The sequence below is a fragment of the Phytophthora cinnamomi genome (assembly GCF_018691715.1).
Source record: "Phytophthora cinnamomi strain GKB4 chromosome Unknown Contig132, whole genome shotgun sequence".
Lineage (NCBI taxonomy): Eukaryota > Oomycota > Peronosporomycetes > Peronosporales > Peronosporaceae > Phytophthora > Phytophthora cinnamomi.
The window spans coordinates 249,130-266,856 of NW_027151065.1; the positions used below are offsets into that span (position 1 = coordinate 249,130).

At 58.0% G+C, this 17,727-nt stretch overlaps 10 protein-coding genes across 10 annotated transcripts; 5 read left to right on the forward strand and 5 right to left on the reverse strand.

Moving 5' to 3' along the window:
- Nucleotides 1-89: 89 nt before the first annotated feature.
- IUM83_18979 (uncharacterized protein) lies at nt 90-410 on the reverse strand (the record flags this gene model as incomplete). Its single annotated transcript, XM_067944005.1, has 2 exons — nt 90-231; nt 304-410. 2 exons carry the CDS (start codon nt 408-410, stop codon nt 90-92), a joined length of 249 nt encoding a protein of 82 aa, XP_067779833.1.
- Nucleotides 411-453: 43 nt separating this feature from the next.
- IUM83_18980 (NLRC3 protein) lies at nt 454-938 on the forward strand (the record flags this gene model as incomplete). The annotated part of the gene is made up of 2 exons (XM_067944006.1): nt 454-617; nt 773-938. 2 exons carry the CDS (start codon nt 454-456, stop codon nt 936-938), a joined length of 330 nt encoding a protein of 109 aa, XP_067779863.1.
- Nucleotides 737-4,729, reverse strand: IUM83_18981 (WD repeat-containing protein mio; the record flags this gene model as incomplete). Its single annotated transcript, XM_067944007.1, has 1 exon — nt 737-4,729. The coding sequence occupies one exon, from the start codon at nt 4,727-4,729 to the stop codon at nt 737-739; it is 3,993 nt and encodes a 1,330-aa protein (XP_067779891.1).
- A 161-nt stretch (nt 4,730-4,890) lies between these two features.
- Nucleotides 4,891-6,168, reverse strand: IUM83_18982 (putative lipase; the record flags this gene model as incomplete). The annotated part of the gene is made up of 1 exon (XM_067944008.1): nt 4,891-6,168. One exon carries the CDS (start codon nt 6,166-6,168, stop codon nt 4,891-4,893), a length of 1,278 nt encoding a protein of 425 aa, XP_067779862.1.
- An 832-nt stretch (nt 6,169-7,000) lies between these two features.
- Nucleotides 7,001-7,758, forward strand: IUM83_18983 (histone demethylase; the record flags this gene model as incomplete). Its single annotated transcript, XM_067944009.1, has 3 exons — nt 7,001-7,269; nt 7,335-7,566; nt 7,654-7,758. The coding sequence occupies 3 exons, from the start codon at nt 7,001-7,003 to the stop codon at nt 7,756-7,758; spliced, it is 606 nt and encodes a 201-aa protein (XP_067779888.1).
- Nucleotides 7,759-8,125: 367 nt separating this feature from the next.
- On the forward strand, nt 8,126-8,792 carry IUM83_18984 (GroEL-like equatorial domain; the record flags this gene model as incomplete). Its single annotated transcript, XM_067944010.1, has 3 exons — nt 8,126-8,584; nt 8,662-8,706; nt 8,778-8,792. The coding sequence occupies 3 exons, from the start codon at nt 8,126-8,128 to the stop codon at nt 8,790-8,792; spliced, it is 519 nt and encodes a 172-aa protein (XP_067779889.1).
- A 1,400-nt stretch (nt 8,793-10,192) lies between these two features.
- On the reverse strand, nt 10,193-11,013 carry IUM83_18985 (Peroxisome biogenesis protein 22; the record flags this gene model as incomplete). The annotated part of the gene is made up of 2 exons (XM_067944011.1): nt 10,193-10,356; nt 10,425-11,013. 2 exons carry the CDS (start codon nt 11,011-11,013, stop codon nt 10,193-10,195), a joined length of 753 nt encoding a protein of 250 aa, XP_067779890.1.
- A 308-nt stretch (nt 11,014-11,321) lies between these two features.
- IUM83_18986 (trafficking protein particle complex subunit 6B) lies at nt 11,322-12,015 on the forward strand (the record flags this gene model as incomplete). Its single annotated transcript, XM_067944012.1, has 3 exons — nt 11,322-11,381; nt 11,456-11,897; nt 11,984-12,015. The coding sequence occupies 3 exons, from the start codon at nt 11,322-11,324 to the stop codon at nt 12,013-12,015; spliced, it is 534 nt and encodes a 177-aa protein (XP_067779864.1).
- A 67-nt stretch (nt 12,016-12,082) lies between these two features.
- Nucleotides 12,083-13,771, reverse strand: IUM83_18987 (Aspartate beta-hydroxylase domain-containing protein 2; the record flags this gene model as incomplete). The annotated part of the gene is made up of 1 exon (XM_067944013.1): nt 12,083-13,771. One exon carries the CDS (start codon nt 13,769-13,771, stop codon nt 12,083-12,085), a length of 1,689 nt encoding a protein of 562 aa, XP_067779865.1.
- Nucleotides 13,772-14,821: 1,050 nt separating this feature from the next.
- Nucleotides 14,822-16,404, forward strand: IUM83_18988 (Transcription initiation factor IID, 18kDa subunit; the record flags this gene model as incomplete). Its single annotated transcript, XM_067944014.1, has 6 exons — nt 14,822-14,980; nt 15,049-15,559; nt 15,638-15,708; nt 15,781-15,957; nt 16,017-16,198; nt 16,281-16,404. 6 exons carry the CDS (start codon nt 14,822-14,824, stop codon nt 16,402-16,404), a joined length of 1,224 nt encoding a protein of 407 aa, XP_067779866.1.
- Between the last annotated feature and the right edge of the window lie 1,323 nt (nt 16,405-17,727).

The window sequence follows — 17,727 nt, forward strand, 5'->3', positions numbered from 1 at the left end:
CGCAACTCAGTGCGATCAAGGTCGCGGTCGCGATCGCAGTCTCCACCGCATCTGCAGCTTGAAGAGACCGAAGACACACCGCCAGTCGATCAGGATATCCCGCAACCAACTGTGGACGACATCCCACCACCCGACACCGATATGCCGCCTCCGGCCAACCCAATCCAACAGAACAGCGCTCCGAAGATGGAGACCGTGTCGTGGGCACTCACCGCCAACATGGAGCCGATCCTGCCGATCACGACGCCACCAAAGTTAGGCACCACAGGCACCAGCCAGCTGAGCAAGAGACGCATCACGTACTCGGCGGATGAGATCAGCCCCCACGCGCTGGACCGCCTTGGAGTGAACGCCGACATCTTGAAGAAGGAGAAGGGCATGAAGAAGCTCGGCATCTGCGACGTCGACATCGTTCGAAGCGAAGAGCTGCGCCGCTACACCGGAGTCTCGCAGATGGAGCCGACCTCCAAAGTCGAGTTCATGTTCGGCTTCAACGACGAGCAGCTGCACCGTGAACGAGCCATCAAGCGACTGGGCACCAGCGAGCAGGAGATCATGGACGACTACAGCCGCAGAGTCTCCCGCTTGGGCATCTCGAATTCACCCCCGTTGAAGCTGTAACATTGAGGAGGAACTTTGCCATTTGCGCCCTGCTTCACATGACCAAAACCAATTCATTATCGACCCAACTCTTACCTTGCTCCTGACGCAAGGAGCCTGCCTGCCTCCCACTCTCTCACATGTACTGATAGCTGTTCTTGTCCTTTTCCAGTTGGTCGAGCTTGTTGCCGAGCGAGATCCCGTCGCTGACTGCTCCACTGCCAACGTTGCCACCAGCTCCGGAGGTGACTACACTCGAGAGGTTTGCAACGGAGTTGCTGCCGGACAACGAGAACGGTGGAGGGTACCCACTAGTGGAGCCGCTGGGTCTCAGCTGAGCAGAGGAAAAGGATCGATACGTGGAGTTCGTTCCCATGGTGGAGGACACTGAAAAGCTGTGCTGCGAGCTCTGCGATCCCATTGAAACCTGTTGCTGCTGCTTGTCAAGAAATGATTTTTTGACTCCACGAACCGGTGCCTTCGCTTCTTGCTGCTTTTGTTGCTGGTATTGCTGTTGTTGCTGCTGTTGCTTCTTCTTCCCCTTCGACGCTGCACGCTGGCTGGCCAACGCTGCGGCACTTGCTCGCTGGTGCTCGATGATCTCCGTTTGATTCTCGTCGCCTACGATCGGCAAGTCCAAATGCTGGCAGTGGCAGTTGCAGTCCGTGACAGGGCACACCGAGTGCGACTTGAACCAATCCGCCAGGTGGTGTGCGTGGCCGCCGTGCTTGCAGGACTGACACCACGTGAACCATTCAACAAACGGGATGCTGGACAATTGGGCCAGGTTTTCGTATTCGTTCTTGCCCGTCTTGGGTTCCTTCAGCACACCTCCGCTATCGGCTGCCACGCTGCTTACCAGCGTATTCACTGCGTCTGATGTCTGTCTGGAGCGGCGATGGGCTAGTTCGAAGTAAGGATTTAACGACCCAAACGGAAGCAAACACAGTGCGCACTGCGGCAACGGTTTACGGCAGGTAGGACAGCACGTAAGCTTAGGCTTGGCACGGTTCAGCCACGACGAGTGCGAACCACCAAGACGGAGCAAACTAGCCAAAGACAGCGACGCGTTGCAGAAGTTGCACCGCACAAATAATTGCGGTGGCACGGAAAGTGTTGATGGAGCCGAAAGCTCAGCTTGAAGGTCTTCAGCATTAAAATCACGCGAGAAGCTAGTAAACCCATTCAGCAGATCCTCGAGCTGCGAGCGGCCTACGTCAAAGCGGGCTCGCTCGTGGAAGAGCTGCCACTGGTTCAGCAAGTCTTTGTAAATCTGAATCCACTTTTCCAGCGGAGATGCCTTCGCTACATAAGATGACGGAAGTCGCGCGGCTAATAGCGCCAACGTTTGGATATCACCCGTCATATCCAGGTACGTCTGAAGAAGCCGAATACCATCGGCGTTAATTCCAGTAACGATCAATCCCTCAAGACGGCCAAATTGTTCACTCTCTTCTTCGTGTTGAGCGACAAACGCGAGTAAGTCCTCAGCTTGGAGATACCGACAAGCGAACGCCAGTCGGTCGCTCAACGGTAGTGTGATATCATTAAGAATCGCCGAGTAGACTCCAGCACTTGCAGGTCTAGCTCCTCCAAATGCGGCCAAACCATCGACACTGCCCCATTGTCTTCGGCTAGTTGGACGCCGTGATGGCTGCTGGCTAGCGCGCATAGCGTTCAAATTTGCCGAGTTGGATGAAGAATTAGAGCTCGCGGCACACAAGAAGGAGAGCATCGCGTGAAAGTAACGCGGGTTGGCTTGTGACATGATCTCACTTCGCTTTAGCAATTGCTGCGTCATATTCGACCACAGCGATAGTCCTCCTGCAGTCGCGATGGAAGATGAATAACCAGCAACAGACATTGCAATGAGCTGCAACAAGTCTGGCGAGTAAGGCGATGCAACTCCAACATTTAGGTGCTGCATCTGAGTTAGCCACGTCGCTCCCTTCTGCAGCAACGCCACGGCTGCGTTCAAGTCACCATGGAAAACAGCCAGAGCTGCCGCTCGAGCGTAATTGCCCTCCAACTCGCAGCGATTCAAAATGTTCTGCAACTCGTGTCGCCCGTTCTCATTCCACGAACGATTGGCGAAATGGGCGTTGTCATCGTACTGCTTTTGTGGGTTCCAGATGCTAGAGCTACTCCGATGCATATTTCTTCCAGAAGCGCTGTCAAGACCCGGCCCACCAACACCAGCTGAGGACGCTCGAGACCCTCCTTGTCCGTTGTCGGGATCCCAGTTGCAAGCTAGCAAACCCAATCGTCGTCCAGGCCCTTCAAAATACTGGCAACCAAGCACCTGGTCCGTCTTCATTACAGAGACGATACCCACGGGCTCTTCCTCCCTGGAATCCTCCTGAACAGTGGCAGTAGAACCAGACGTACCAGTCTTTGCAGCTGCTGGAGTTTCTCCTGAGACAGTTAGCAAGTTTTTCACGCCAGCGATGACTAGTGTATTCGGATCAACTGGCCAGCCCCGCAATGGTCCGGTCATCATCGAATTGACAGCATTGTTTCCAAGGCCATTGCTCGCAGATCGTGATTGTTCTACCCGTGAAGCTCGAATGCGGCGGAGCGCTTCTACTTGGTCGACCCATAACCACAAATGATGCAGTTGCCGGCCTCGCGGGGTAGCCTCATTGAACAATTTCAGATTCTTAGACAGTCCGATTGAGTAGCCCTGCTTGGCAAGCTTGTACATCTCGTTCGAGATATCCTCTTCCACACGAGCACCTGAGCTGATTTCTTCCTCCAACGTGAGTCGAGTCACAGCAGATGTCCCCAGTCCAGGTCCACTGACAGAGCCGCCAAACAATAGTCGTCCGCACCCGAAAGTCACCGCTCCGTGTGATGATAGTGAAAGCGGCATAGCATCGTGCACAGAAATGTCTCCCAGCTCGCCTGTGATGGAGGCTGTCAATAGGCGATTCGGGAAGGCGGCCGCCGAGAGTTGGCACTTCTGCGCGTTGCTGCTCTTGCCCACATTGTTCGCTCGCTGGTTCCTTGACGGCGAGTCCACGTGCTGCCACGAGAACGACGTGAGCGGCTCGGACGTGTAGCGTCTGCGGAACGGCTTCTTGAGCGTGGAGGACCCGCTCTCCTGCTTGGTAACATCCCACAAGGACACCCACTTCTCCTCGGTGGACGCCGTGACCAGAATCCCAGGCTTGGATGGGCACCACGACACCTGCGCGAGGTTCTTGCTCGTTTGGTACAGCGACAGCAGCGGGCCGGACGACGACTCCAGTTGCCGGATATCCCACACCTTGACCGGTTCCTGTGGGGCGTCGCTGTACGTCGCCAACATATGCGGCCGGTGCTGGTCGAACACCACGCCCAGCACGGCCTTGTTGTGAGCCACGACGCTCATGGGCGACGAGCCCTTGGCCCTCAAGTCATACACCCTCAGCCACTTGAAGCCCGTGCCCGTGGCCAGACACGTCGGCTGCAGCGGCACCCAGGACAGCGCCATGGTGGCCTCGGAGTTGGCCAGCTCGTGCACCGGCTTGGCGTCCGCCGCCGCGAATCCGCTTCCTGCCCCCACGCCGACGCTGGCGCTGCCGGCGCCACCGCTGCCCTTCCTGGAGCCGTCCTGGTCCCCCAGAGCCTCGACGTTGCCGCTGCTGCCGCTGCTCGTGAGCCCCGCGCCGGCCCCCGCCGACGCGCCCACGGCCCCAGAGCTGTTGAGGTCCCACACCAGCGTGCAGAAGTCGCTGCGCACCTTCTCGAAGCCCGCGGCGAGCTGGTGGGGCACCGACGGGTTCCAGGCGACAGCGTGGCAGGGGCGGCTGTACTTGGGCAGGAACTCGCGCATGACGCGCGCGCGCGGGTCCTCGAAGTCGCAGAGCAGCACCTTGCCCGAGCCCGTGCCCGTGGCGATCAGCAGCGGCTTGGCCTCGAACGGGTGCCACTGCAGGCTGCGCAGCTGCTGCACCTTGGCGTTGATGCGCACCACGCGGAAGGCGCGCTTGCGCTGCGTGGAGGGCGCGGCCGACGACGACGCCGAGTCGGCATCCGCGTAGTCGCCCGAGCTGGTGGTCACCTCGAACAGCCGCAGGTTGTCGGCGCCCACCGCGAAGAGAGACGCGTCGTGCGGCGACCATTCCACCACCGTCCGCTTGCTCATGGTCGCGTGAATGCTCGAGTGAGGATGGAAGCCGCACGGGATTGGTGGGAAATAGGGACTGCTTTTGGACGAATGGGGATAGAGGATGAGGGACAGCTTCAACTTGATATGGCTACACTTTTGCGTTTACTGCTTTGACTGTAGTCTAGACTTAGGAGTTGTTAGTTAGTACTGTAGCCGACGCCTTCGTACGCGGCGAGCTGCGCGAGCAGGTCCTGGTAGACGTACTCGTTGGCGTTGTAGGCCCAGATGAAGTCGAGGTGGCTGTAGATGTCGATGCTCTTGTCGTGCACGACGGTGCCCGACGGAAGCGACGACCGCAGGTGTTCGAGGTCCTCGGGCTCTGTCAATGTGTCGCCGGCGCCGCTGTAGAGACCAGTGCGTGGGTAGACCATGTCCCCGAGGGAGTACGCTGGCGGCGCGAAGGAGCCGTACTTGGCCTTGTTGGGGCAGATGGCCGACGCGCACAGCGAGAGGCCCAGAGCCTGCACGCAGCTGCACCCGTAGTCGAAGCGCGCAAACGTGTCCGCACGGATACCCTGCGCGAAGTGGGCGACGTCCTTCACGGAGGTACCCGCGGGGGTCTGTGAGATGAGAACGGGTACGTGCGAGACGTTGAGGCTCGTGGTCGTCCCGAACAGCAGCGAGATGGCCGACCCGCAGATGTCGTCGATGGCCGTGCACGTGTATCCGGCAAGGAACTTGGTGAGCAGCTCGTTGTGCGCAAGGAGCTTCACGATGCCGAGGCCCTCGAACAGCAGATCCAGGTGAGCGTCGGCCAAGGCCACGAACAGCTCTGCCTTCGAGTGTCCGAGCCAGGAGACGGGTGCCAACGCGCCGAAATACGACACGCTTTTTGCCAGCGTTTGGTTAGCCGCGAAGCCCACGAGCGCCTGAGTGACGCCTTGCGAGTGTCCGACGTAGCTGATGGTGGGGCGGCCCGATGTGTCCCGGACGTAGTTGATCATAGCCGGCAGGTCGTACAGACCCATGTCTTCCCAAGAGAAGTCCCAGAACTCGTCGTCGTCGGTGGTGTAGTGGATCGATTCGTTCGAGTACGTGTTGCCACGGCTGTTGCCGAGCCACACGTCGTAGCCAGCGTCAGCCAGCACAAAAGCCAAGCTTTGGTTGCGGTAGTTGCAGACCCATGCAAAGCTACTTTCGATGATACCGTGCTGCAGTAGCACAGCGGGCTTGTTGGTTGCAGCAGCGGTGCCAGATTGACTCTCGTCGTAGCTTTTCGGGAGCCGGTGCATCGTGAGGATGTAGCCGTCCGACGTCGTGACCTTGTGCGTCTCCACGGCGTATCCGCGCGCAGCGATGATCTCCGGTGCGTTCTTGCCCACATCCGGGTCCACAGCTACTTCCGCGACTTGGTTGCTTGCAGCAGCCAGCCCGACGGCCAAAAGAAACAGTAGGAGCAGCCGTCCTGCGATCATGCTTGTACTTCGAAGAGTGCTGATGTAGTATTGCCGGAGCAATAGGGTGCAAGTTGCGGAGTGACAAGATCACACTGCGGACGGCGAGCGAGTCTCGGCAGAATTCTGCGTTGCCCAGACGGGAGTCTGGCCCTGAGGAGAGCCTCGGACCACACAACGCGACGACAGACCACGAAGGTGTCCGGCTAGCCTGCCTCAGGTCCACGGCAACAATCAACATCCCGGTGACCTGAATTGCCAAAGTTACACACTGCAACAGCGACGCAGTCACTTGTCTGATCGCACCCCTTACCGTCCCACTATTGGTGTGAATTGGCTTGCCGAGGTTACACCATCAAGGTCTCAGACTCTCAGTTGCTGGCAGCAACTTGCTGCGTCATGCTGTACCGTCCGACCCGATGTAGTGCAGTTCCCGCATGGCAACTACCTATAGAATGCCCAGTGCGTTTGTTGACCGGCATCGCGAGGACACAATTGTGGCGACGCCAGCTCTCTTGCAAACTTTGGTGCCATTTAATTCCAAGGCTTGGTTCCAAGCTTTCGTAAAGAACACGCACACGCCCTGATATCGATAGCAAGAATCTTGCTTCAGGAATCCTGAGTCAGGATAATTTGTCGTGACGAAAACGACGTTAATCATTTCGTCGTGCTGGACAAACGCAAATGGCTACGGTTTTTCGGCTGATCTCCTGGGACTGGTCAAAACGCCAGCCAATCACAGCGGCGCGAGTCTCTTTACCACCGCCGCCTCCTTTCCCCCCTCCTCACTTTCCGACGTCGCGCAGAGAAAGCCAGCCCCTGAGTGTCCCCACCTCCACCACAGGACGTAGCCATGGACGACGTGTCTCTCAAGCAGAAGCAGGCGGACGACAAGGACCTGGACAACCTCATCTTCGACGGCGAGAAGGGCGAGAAGGGAGAGAAGGGAGAGAAGGGCGAGGCCGCCGCCGCCAAGGAGAACCAGCCGCAGACGCAGGACGGCGGCGACTCGGACAGCGACGACAAGAAGTCCACGGCCTCGGCCAAGGCGGGCGACCGCTCCTCGCTGCACAACGTGCTGCCCGTGGACAAGCTCAAGAATGGCGCCAACACGGCCTCCAAGTGCGTTGCGGCAGCGCCTGTGAGTGGCTGAAATTCCGCAGCTAACTGGTTGGTTGTGTCTGCAGGGTGCTGGGCCAGACCTTCTCCATGTTCAAGGAGAAGTCCGGGGCCGCGCTGGAGGCTGCCAAGACCTCCAACGCCGGCAAGACCATTGCCGGCGGCCTGAGCACGGCGGCCACGGCCAGCCAGGAGCAGTACGGCAAGCTCAAGGAGTCGGAGGCCTTCAAGAAGTCGTCCACGCTGGCCAGCGGCGCCTACGAGCGGACGTCCGTCGTCGCCTCGGGCGCCCTGGAGAAGGTCGGCGGATTATGGCGGTGGATCTGCGGAGATGTTGCAGTGCTGACGTGCGTGTCTCTTGGGTTTGTGTTGTGCTGGATGAGATAGGCGCGCGCGGCGTCCGCGACTGGACTGGAGATGGCCAAGCACACTGCCGCTGCCGGCATTGAGACGATCAAGTCGAAGACGGGCAAGAAGGGCGGCGAGAACTAAGGCTGAAGAGGGTTGCTCTCGTTCCGAGCGGCGACAGCTGGCTCCTCTAAAACAGCTTGGGGCTCCGTTGACTCATCGCCGCCTCGAACCGAGATGGGGACCTGCCTGTCCGCCTCGCCCGCCTGCATCCTCCCTCTTCCACTTACATGCATAATAGCGTTGCTTTGCGTACTCGACTGCAGTTAAGAGACACCAAATACAGATAGTCCATTAGACCATGAAGACACCTCGATCGCCCGTCCATTAGTCGAGTCTGTGAGCAAATGTACCCACTTCATGGTACAAAAAACGTATTGGGGATCAGCCAATCAGAGATCGTTGTCAAAGCTGAAGCAAAAGATACTCGATTGGCGAAACGACACGCTACATGATGAGCTTCACCACCGAGCTGGAGCGCACAGCTGGGGACCTCGCGGCGCTCTGTCGTCGCAGCTTCGGCCCTTGCGGAGAGGAGACGCTGCTGTTTCGGCCGCCAGACGCGCCGGTGGTCACGGGCGAGGGCCACGCGGTGCTGGCGGCGTGGAAGCGCGGTACGGAAGCGCGCGATCCACTGGCGACGTTCCTGCTCAATGCAGCGGATGGGGTGCACAAACAACTGGGTGACGCTTCCAGCGAGTTTATTCTGTTGGTGGACGCGGCCGTGAGGCATGCAGCTGAAGGTCTGAGGAGAGAGCAGGATGCTCGGAGGGATGCTGATCGCGCCCGACTGTCTAGGGAGTTCTCGGAGCTGAAATGGGAGTTGCAACGTGGCATGCACAAGGTCAGTGGGCTGCAACTTGCAGTGCCAGTTGAAGCGAACTGCGATACAATGCAACCGTCGGAGAAGGTTGGAAGGGTTTCTTAGAGTGTACCTGTGTGTGTGTGTGTACGTAGTTCTGATTCCGTGGTTGCGTTGTTGTCTAGTTTCGCGAGACGAGTGCTAACGTTTTGAGATCGGCGCTGACTGGAGTGCTAGGAGAACGAGCAGTGGATTTCGTGGTCGAGTTGGTACTGAAGTGGATTTTTACCGCGCCATCCAGCACGGACAACTGTAGTTGTCGTGGGAACAGGATGGACAAGGTCCTGTTTCAGCGTGTGCAGCAGTTTTTGAAATGTGCTCCTGACGCGGTTATTCACATGGCTGCGCCGTCGTTATATGCATCGTATGTGGTCCCGCGTGAAGATTTTATCTTGAAGAAGTCGGTAGTGATGTCGCAGCCCTCTGGAATCCTCGACCGGTGTCAAGACTCTATGAGATTTGTGTGTTTCACGTGCCCGCTTTCGCTGTCAGCTGGATCCAATCACGTTGAACTCGCAACAAAGAAAGATGAAGAATTATTTACAGCGCACGATTCGGCGCATTTATTTATCTCGAAGTTTATCCGGAGGCTACGCGATCAGCATCATGTTCAGTTAATTGTAAGTACGGAAGCTCTGGATGAGAGTGTCGTTGCCAACTGTACCCGCCAAGATATCGCGTGTGTGCAACTTGCTGAGCCAGAAGACGTCGAGGCGCTATGCATTATCAGTGGGATATTCCCACTTGCCAGCGTTTTCGATGATATTCAAGGAATCATGCATGTAGGTGTGTGCACCAGCGGTGTCTCAAGAGTGCGTTTTCAGCAGCAAGCGTGCTTACGACTTCGTGGCGTAGCAGCAGAGCGTAGTAATCAGCGCGATGATTTTCGACAAAACGAGCATCGCCACCAGGAGATGGTCGTTCCTCAACTCTTGATTCTTGCGCCAACAAAAGGAGTCTACAAACAGTACTATGCAGCGATCGTCAAGAGTCTCCGGGTACTCAGAAGTTGGTGGGAGCCACTTGAACCTGCGTCAACAAACGAGAATGGTGGTCAACATTCTCAGCGCCCAAGTATGATATATACTTGTAGAGGAGGTGGAGCTACCGAACTTGCTGTCGCGCAGTGGCTTCAAGGCGGAAGTAGCAAGCTTTCTGGAAATATTTTACCTCGCGATGGCGTTATGAACGCACTTGCGAGACAAGTTCTCGCTAATGCACTCATCGAAAGCGTTAGCACTTTGAGAAGCTGCTTGAACATAACTTGTTTAAGCGCAGGCGATGTGAAACCTACCGGTAACCAGAGGCAGGTTCTCCTGGAAGCTTTTAGCAGCCTAAAACTGCAAGGACGTCAAATTTTCCAAGGATACACGCTCAACTACTCCCGAGTTGTGCAGACACTGGCTGGACCTATCCAGATCCCTGAGCTTGTAATTGGCGATCCCGAGGTGTATGGGCTCATTCATCCATGGCGACGAATAGATACCCTGCTGTTCCTCGTACTCCAGACCCTCGAACAGCTCTTCCGGATCGACAGGGTCGTTTCGAAGACAAACCCCGCCGCCAACCCTACAAACACAGCGAATTAAAGCACCAATTCAACAAGCCCACCGAGTCTTCTTGATACAGTCCTACATTTATCAGTAGGGGCACTCATTAAAGTCGTTCTTTTGCGCTGAGCAGCGAGAAATAGCTGGCGAAGCTGTCGCCCACTTGGATGACGTTCGGGATCGAAGGCACCACTGCGTCCTCGGGCGAGCTCGCGATGTGCACAATGCGCGGCACGTGCTTCTCCAGGTCCCGCACCACTCCAGCATCAACTGTACAGCACAACAGCAGTGCATCAGCCCGCGTCTCTCAAACCCCCCACACACCACCACAGCCTCACCTTCAACATGGACCTGCGGCTCGATCTGCCGCACGAACGCCACCTTCCCGATCGCCGTCGTGCAGAAGAGGATCTTGTGCGCCCTGACGCCTCCGGGCGTCGACTCGTTGCTCTTGAGGTCCGGGTGCGTGGCCACGAACTCGCGGACGCGCTGCATCTTGGCGGCGTCCTTGGCGTCCCTCAGCGTGCACAGCAGGTACACGTCGGCCACGCGCGAGAGGTCCGCCAGCAGCGCCGGCACGTCGTCGTGCGTCCAGGCCGGCGCGTCCGCCTGCGTCGAGAGCAGCGCCTCGGCGGCCACCGTGACCGTGCGCGCGCCGTTGCGCAGCGGCAGCGTGAAGTGCAGGCGCAGCTGGCGGTCGCTGAGCCCGGCGGTGGACACGGCAGCGCGCTCGGGCGCCGACGCCAGCGCCGCGGCCGTGGACGGCGCCATGCGGGCCGCGGGCGCGCGCGCCGGCGCGTCCCCCTGGCGCAGCTGCTGCACGTACACGTAGCCCGTGCTGAGCATGACCACCAGCAGGATGATGAGGATGCCCAGCAGGCTGTCGTCGATCATGCCGTCCACCACCTCGGGGCTCTTGGCGCTCATGGCGATCTCGTCTACTGCGCGCGGCGGATTACGATCGAGTATGCGACGACTACGGTACTTGCCACCTGGCAAAGTGGAGTGTCGCACTTCAATTACGCAGTACAGTGCTACAGCTATTTTGAAGTGGTACGAACTGTATTCCATGTGATTGTGTGTATTACTACAGAAAGGTGATTAGTGCATCTCCACTGTTGGATTCTCAGTATGTTGTATGATAGGATACTATATCATACAGTCTTCGTCAACCATTCCTACCTGGTAGCTCCTTGCGTACTGTGCGTCACTTGACATTCGCCGTCGACGTGAAGATGAAGGAGGTGGCGGACGGCTGCTTCCAGCAGCTCTACGGCGAGATCGTGCGCTCCATGGTGAGCCTCCCCAGCGTATATGGACAGCCGTGTGTGTGTGTGTGCATCTCTCTGTACTGACGTGAGCCGCGCAGCTGGAGCGCTACCCGTGGCAGGTGGAGGGCGCCGCGGCGCCGACGCCCGAGGACGAGGCGGCGCACCGCGAGGCCGTCATCATCAAGCTGGAGGCCATGGGCTACGACGTGGGCTGCCGCTTCGCCGAGCGCGCGGCCCGCGACCGGCCGCGCATGCTGGAGCCGCTGGACGTGATCAAGTTCGTGTGCAAGGACTTCTGGATCGCCATCTTCAAGAAGCAGATCGACAAGCTGCAGACCAACCACCGCGGCGTGTTCGTGGTGCAGGACTTCAGCTTCCGCTGGCTGGCGGGCATCTCCGCCGCCACGGAGCAGGAGACGCGCGAGATGGCGCTGCTCTTCCTCGTCTTCCCCTGCGGCCTGATCCGGGGCGCGCTGGCCAACCTCGGACTCACCGCCATCGTCAACGCCGACGTGCCCGACGTGCGCGCGCTTCCTGGATGTACGTGCCAATGTGTGGGTGGGTGAGGGGATATGGTGGGCTGCCGTAGCTGACTCTAACGCTGCTGCTGACTGGCGTATGGACAGGTTTATTTAACATTAAGATTAAGCAGGGGTGAGGAATTGAAGAGCGACACTTTCACGCACGATACCCCCCCCTACTTGTATCATCTGTGGTTCTTGTTGTCAGTTCTCTTCATTGCCGTTGAGCAAAGTCTGCCTGCCGAAAGTCTCGATGAACTCGTCCAGCTCGTCGGAGTGACCCCCGCGAGCGCGCCCCCGAGGCAACTCGTCTGGGCGATAGAAGTCGATGATGAGCACGTGGCGCGTCTTGTCGGGGTGGTGATTGAATGCGTAGTGCAGTTTGCTGTCGTCGAACACGATGAACTCGCGCTCGGCGTGGTACGTGGTCTCCCCGCCCACGACCATGGCGCAGCAAGGAGCTCCAGTGGGAAGCGTGGGCACCACGAGAGGAAAGTGCACGCGCAGCACGTGGTTGGCCAGATCTGCCCAGCCTCGATGTGCTGTGAGCGTCGTGTTCGGACCGAGCTTTGAGAAGAGTGCGGTGCGAATGCCGGGCAAACTCTTGAGGAGGGCCGCTGTGCGCGGGCACATGGAGCATGTGGGGCCCACCCACGTCGTCTTGGTGGCGTCGTAGGCCGGGAACGTATAGCAAAACGGGAACACGCGCCACTCGCTGTCGCCCTCAGCATAGTGCTTCTCCGGCCAGAACGGCCACGTCGCTATTTGCTGCACAGCCAGCATCTCCTCCAAGATGACGTTGTAGTTGTCCTTGAGGATCTCGAGCTGAGGGAAAAACTCCTGGTACGGGTAGTAGTTGGGCGCGTCGTCATCCTGAATCTCCTCGTCGGACGAGTAGCCGGCGCCGTCTCCAACCCACTCGCTCACGTGGCGGATATCTTCCTCCTCGTCGGTGCTGCACTCGTCCGTCTTGCGCAGACACAGCAACCGGTACCCCATCTGATCGCGCCGCAAGAGCTCGTACAGCGGCGAGTGCTCGACGAAGAAGAAGGCCTCGAGCTCCGAGTGGAATTCCTGCGGCGTGAACTGGTGGATGAGCTCCCTCGTGCTCCCCGAGCTGAGCTTGGCGCCCATGGCCGCCTCGTACGACACCAGCTGCTCCTGCACAATGTCAAACAGCGGCGCCTTGTTCTGCGCCGACGAGATGGGCGACAGCAGCGAGTGCTCCAAGTGGTCGGCCGCGACGTCAGGCGGGATGAAGTCCGCCACGAACAGCAGCCCCCCGGGCTTGAGCACGCGCGCGATCTCGCTCACGGCGCGGCCGAGGTTCTGCACTTCCTGCAGGCTCTGCACGGCCACGGCGACGTCCACCGAGTGGGTGAGCAGGCCCTTCATCCGCTCGCACGAGTGGTGGTACAGCCGCAGCTTGCGCTCCTGGAACTCGGGCACCTGCTCGGTGAAGCGGTTCCACACCTCCTTGCTGCGCTCGAGCGCCTGGATGGACAGGTCCAGCCCCACCACGTCCGCCTTGGGGTAGAGCGTCTGCAGCTCGCACAGGCCGCCGCCGGCGCCGCAGCCCAGGTCCAGGATCGTCAGGGCTTCGTCGCGTCGCGCCGCGTGCTGCGCGTCGACGTCCAGCAGCAGGTCGTAGAGCTGCAGCTGGTACCTGTCGGCCGGGTAGTGCGCCTGGAAGCGGTTGATGGGCGCGTCCCCGCCCACGTTGGCGCTGGCCACGGCCGCCACGGCCGCGGCGCTCGAGTTGACGTGCGTGTCACCGCGCGGGTGGAAGCCCACGTTGCAGCACACGCGGTGGTGCTCGGCGTAGATGGGCGAGTGGAAGATGCCGTCGTAGAACTCGCGCACGCTCGGGCCGCAGGACTCGCCGGGCGCCATCGTCGCCAGTGGTGTGTGGGTGTGTGGGTGCGTGTGTAGGGATTCGGAGACGATTGAGCTGCTGGACGCGTGCCGATGATCGTCCTCGGGCGTCTTGTCGAATGACGGCTTCAAGCTCGCGCCGATGATGGAGGGAAGGAAGCACGTCTATGTAACCAGGTCGCGGGTGTGCCGCATATTTGGTACTATCGAAAGAGGACGGTGGCGGACGCTTGACGTCCTTTGTCTTGAGCATGGATTTTGGATTTGCTTGGGCTTTGAAGTGCGTACAATGTTCTGAACGGGAAACATTACAAGTACGTTGCGAGACCGATAACTTGACTCGGGGAAGATAGGATCTGCAACGGACACTCGGATATCGCTCATTGCACCCCCAGGGCTGTTGTGCACACTAGCGTGGCATCCAGTCTCCAGAGCATTCGACATCCCGGCTATACCGACGTCACCAAACACCTGCTGGACGAAGGAGGCAAAGCTAGTGCCTGCACGACGCAGGTCAGCCTCGCCCCAGTCACCTCTCGGGACAGAATTGCTGCACGTTGCTCCCTCACTTGACTCGCAAAAGTGGACTAACGGCGACTCATTCGTGCTGGTATTGTCGCGGACCGTTTACCTACGCACCTTCCTAACACGCTTGATCCTTGAGTCTACCACCGGTAGGCTCAGGAAAGTGCCAGGATCACTGTCCTCCCTGACTTCGTTGCTCTAGTGACGATTATGCTCGTGCGTGGGTGACCAGTTCTTTTTAGTGGTGCAAGTAGTATGTCAAACGTGAGAACGAAAGCGATGCGGGACGACATGAAGGTTGAGATTGCTGCTGCCACAGATGTCTTTTGGAATTAGTTCCGACGTAATTTGGAATTTAGGATAAATGGATGTCTTGTGGAATTAGTTTCGACGTAATTTGGAATTTCCCTAAATTATATTGTTAAAATACCCCGATCCATTCGTACGAAATTACGTAACCCCCAAAAAGCATTTAATACGTTTTTATGTATCGAACACCACTTTCTTAAAACCTGTCCAAAAACAGACACAACAAGCGCAATAATGGCCGACGCCGAGCGCTCTCCTCGCGCCGCCGCCGCCGATGACGACGCCCCAGGCGCCGAGAACGAGTTCGGCCTGCAGGACCTCGCGCGCCTGCCTCTGCTGGAGCAAGTGCACCGCTTATTCCACGCCATCCAGCACCAGTACCCCTACAAGGAGGTGCGCGCAGCCACCAACTCCCTCTCCAACCCTCTCAATCCTCTCTAACTGTGGCTATTGAACCGCAGACCAACGCGTGGAAGACGCTGCCGCTCGACCAGAAGAAGAAGATGCTCACTTACATCCGCGAGAAGCGACAGCGCAAGGCCCAGCGCGACGCAGAGCCCAAGGGCGCGGAGGACGAGACCCAGCGTGAGGAGGAGAAGCAGCCGCCGCCGCCGCTGGACCAGGCAGCCGCCGTCAGGTCCGACCCGTACCTCAAGATGCTGCAGCAGAGGAGTCTCCGCTCGGCGGGCCCCGTGGCGGACGCGGCGGCGCTGCCCAAGCACCCGAACAGCGCCTACGTGGCCCCGGCGGAGGTGCCCCACTACACCCAGGCGAAGCCCAAGTACAAGCCGCGCTGGCAGGTGGCGGAGGGCGAGTTCTTCGAGGAGAAGTGCGCGTGCGGGGTCAAGCACGAGACCGACAAGAAGGGCAAGAAGGCGTCGCTGCTGCTGCACACGATCAGCTCCATGATGAGCACGTTCGGAGACAGTACCCAGTCCTGCCTCACGACGGTGGAAGAAGTGCAGACGCTAGGTAAGGCGGCGACGGGGTTGACATGCGGGTTGTGTCGGGTTTTGACTCTTTGGTGCGTGGGTGTCATGTGGAGTGCAGTCGGCGACCACATGTGCAAGGTGTTAGGCTCGGTGAACCCGGAAGTGCTGACAGCCTCGTCGTGTCTGAGGGTACGTTGCATGGATCGGCAGCAGTTGGTATCTTTGTTGCTGATTGGTGTTGATGCGGTGCGTTTGTTGTAGACATTGGTGGAGATCTTTGAGGAGGAGGCGATTTATTACGGACGGTGGAGAGAGTTCCGGGGTGAGACGAAGCACGAGGAGAATGAACTAGAGGACGTTGAGGAGGAGGAACTTGCGGAAGAGTTGGACCTGTTCGCGGTGTCTGAGACTGAAGACGTGTTCAACGAGGCATTTCTGGTATGAAGCTCGAATTGATACTTTTCCAGGATTTGCTGTACTAACTTGCGTACGTGCAGGAACGGATACGTTTCGCTGACGAGCGCACCAAGACGATGGACTGGTCTATCTACGATGTGTTTGCAAGAGGTCGGAAGCTGAATTTTATGAACAACAAGGCACAGCAGTTTCGGCAATGGTTGGGCCTCGGGAAAATCTCGCGAGCGTCGCTCGAGTTTCTCAACTTCGTCGCTTACCACAAGTACGTGACGGCTGCGTATGGCATCATCGTCACGAGAGTCTACTAACGCTGCAAACCATTGTCGCGTCCTTGTCTTCAATAGCATTGGGCGGTTAGTCGAGTTGGCGATCAAGAACCGAACAGGTGGAGAGCTCAAGCAACTCGAGACCCCTTTGCTGAAAGACGACATTGAGTACGTGTTCTTTTGGCCTTCAGATTCCCCATAGATCTACTTGTTCTGACACCTAATTTCACTCCGTTAGGTCAGTGGCGCTTACATTCCTTCCAGCCCAGCCCCTGCCAAAGCTCATTGACCGGACCCGACCCCCGGCCGCGAAAACACGTCGCGTTGGTGTTACCGCTGCTAGCAGCAAAATGGCCCGCACAGAGCCAAAAGTTCGCATATCCTCCGACGCGACAGCTTCAACGACACAAACAGCAACAGCAGGATCGAACGAGAAGCCCGAGCCTTTAGGGAACATCAAACCTACAGTCGCAGCTTCAGTCGTAAATGCCAGACCAACGAGGCTCAAAAGATTGAGGTAAATGCGAAGCTGCAGCGCAATAGGATGGCGACTTAATGCTGCCTCTACGATAATCAAGTTAAAGCCTTCTTTGCGAGCCTGGCACTGTTGTGTATCTTCATTGTTTGAACACGCCATGTGCGCACAGGGCTACAAGCCACTGCAACTTGGCTAAGGTGTTTACGAAGTAGCATTGAAGAAATTGGGATCGTACTTCATTAGTGTAGTGCGATATCCTGTACTTTTGCTGCTGCTGTATCTCGCGAAACGTGTGCCGAGGGCTGCAACATTACTAGCTTCAGCCTCTGTAGTAAAGCCCACCAATGTATCGTTCTGGTCTCTCAATCAATTTCTTTGGATTCTTGTCCAGCTCCATGTCGATCCCCCCTTCAGCTAGATCGTCGCCATATAACTCGCGGTCAGGATTGACAACATCCGTCAGATACACACCGCAAAGCACGCCATCTGCCGTGAAGCCAGCAATGAGATCAAGAAACCACCTCGCAATGCCGCGGCCAAGGCGCCAATTTCGCGGTGGACGAACATACCGCACGTGCTTGAGGTGGCGGATCATGTACTTCTTCAGCGGCTGGAAAACCGCTTCACAGTGTTGCCGAAGCAGCGGGTTTGATTTCCGCTTGCAAAACTTGCACGTAGTCGTGTCGGTGTCTAAATCCACCTCGATCTTCTTCCAATGATCCTCCACAATTCCAACTGCGCGGCGCCTCTGGTTCTCCTTACTGGCGAAAAACCGCGTTCCAAATCCATCTTCCATATTGTTCAGCAATCTCTTAAGTTCCTCTACGTTGTCTGTATCGATCGGTTGCAGCTTAGCGGCAGCTGCTGCTTTCCGAAGACGTCTCACGCGTTCTAGACACCGTAAATGCTCGAGCCGTTCGTTTTCCCGTCGAATTGCACGCAAGCGTCTACGTTCTGATGCCGTGCGACGTTCACCGTCGAAGAAATCGTCTTCGTCCTCGTATTCCTCCTCATCTACATCATCTTCGTCGTCATCATCATCATCAT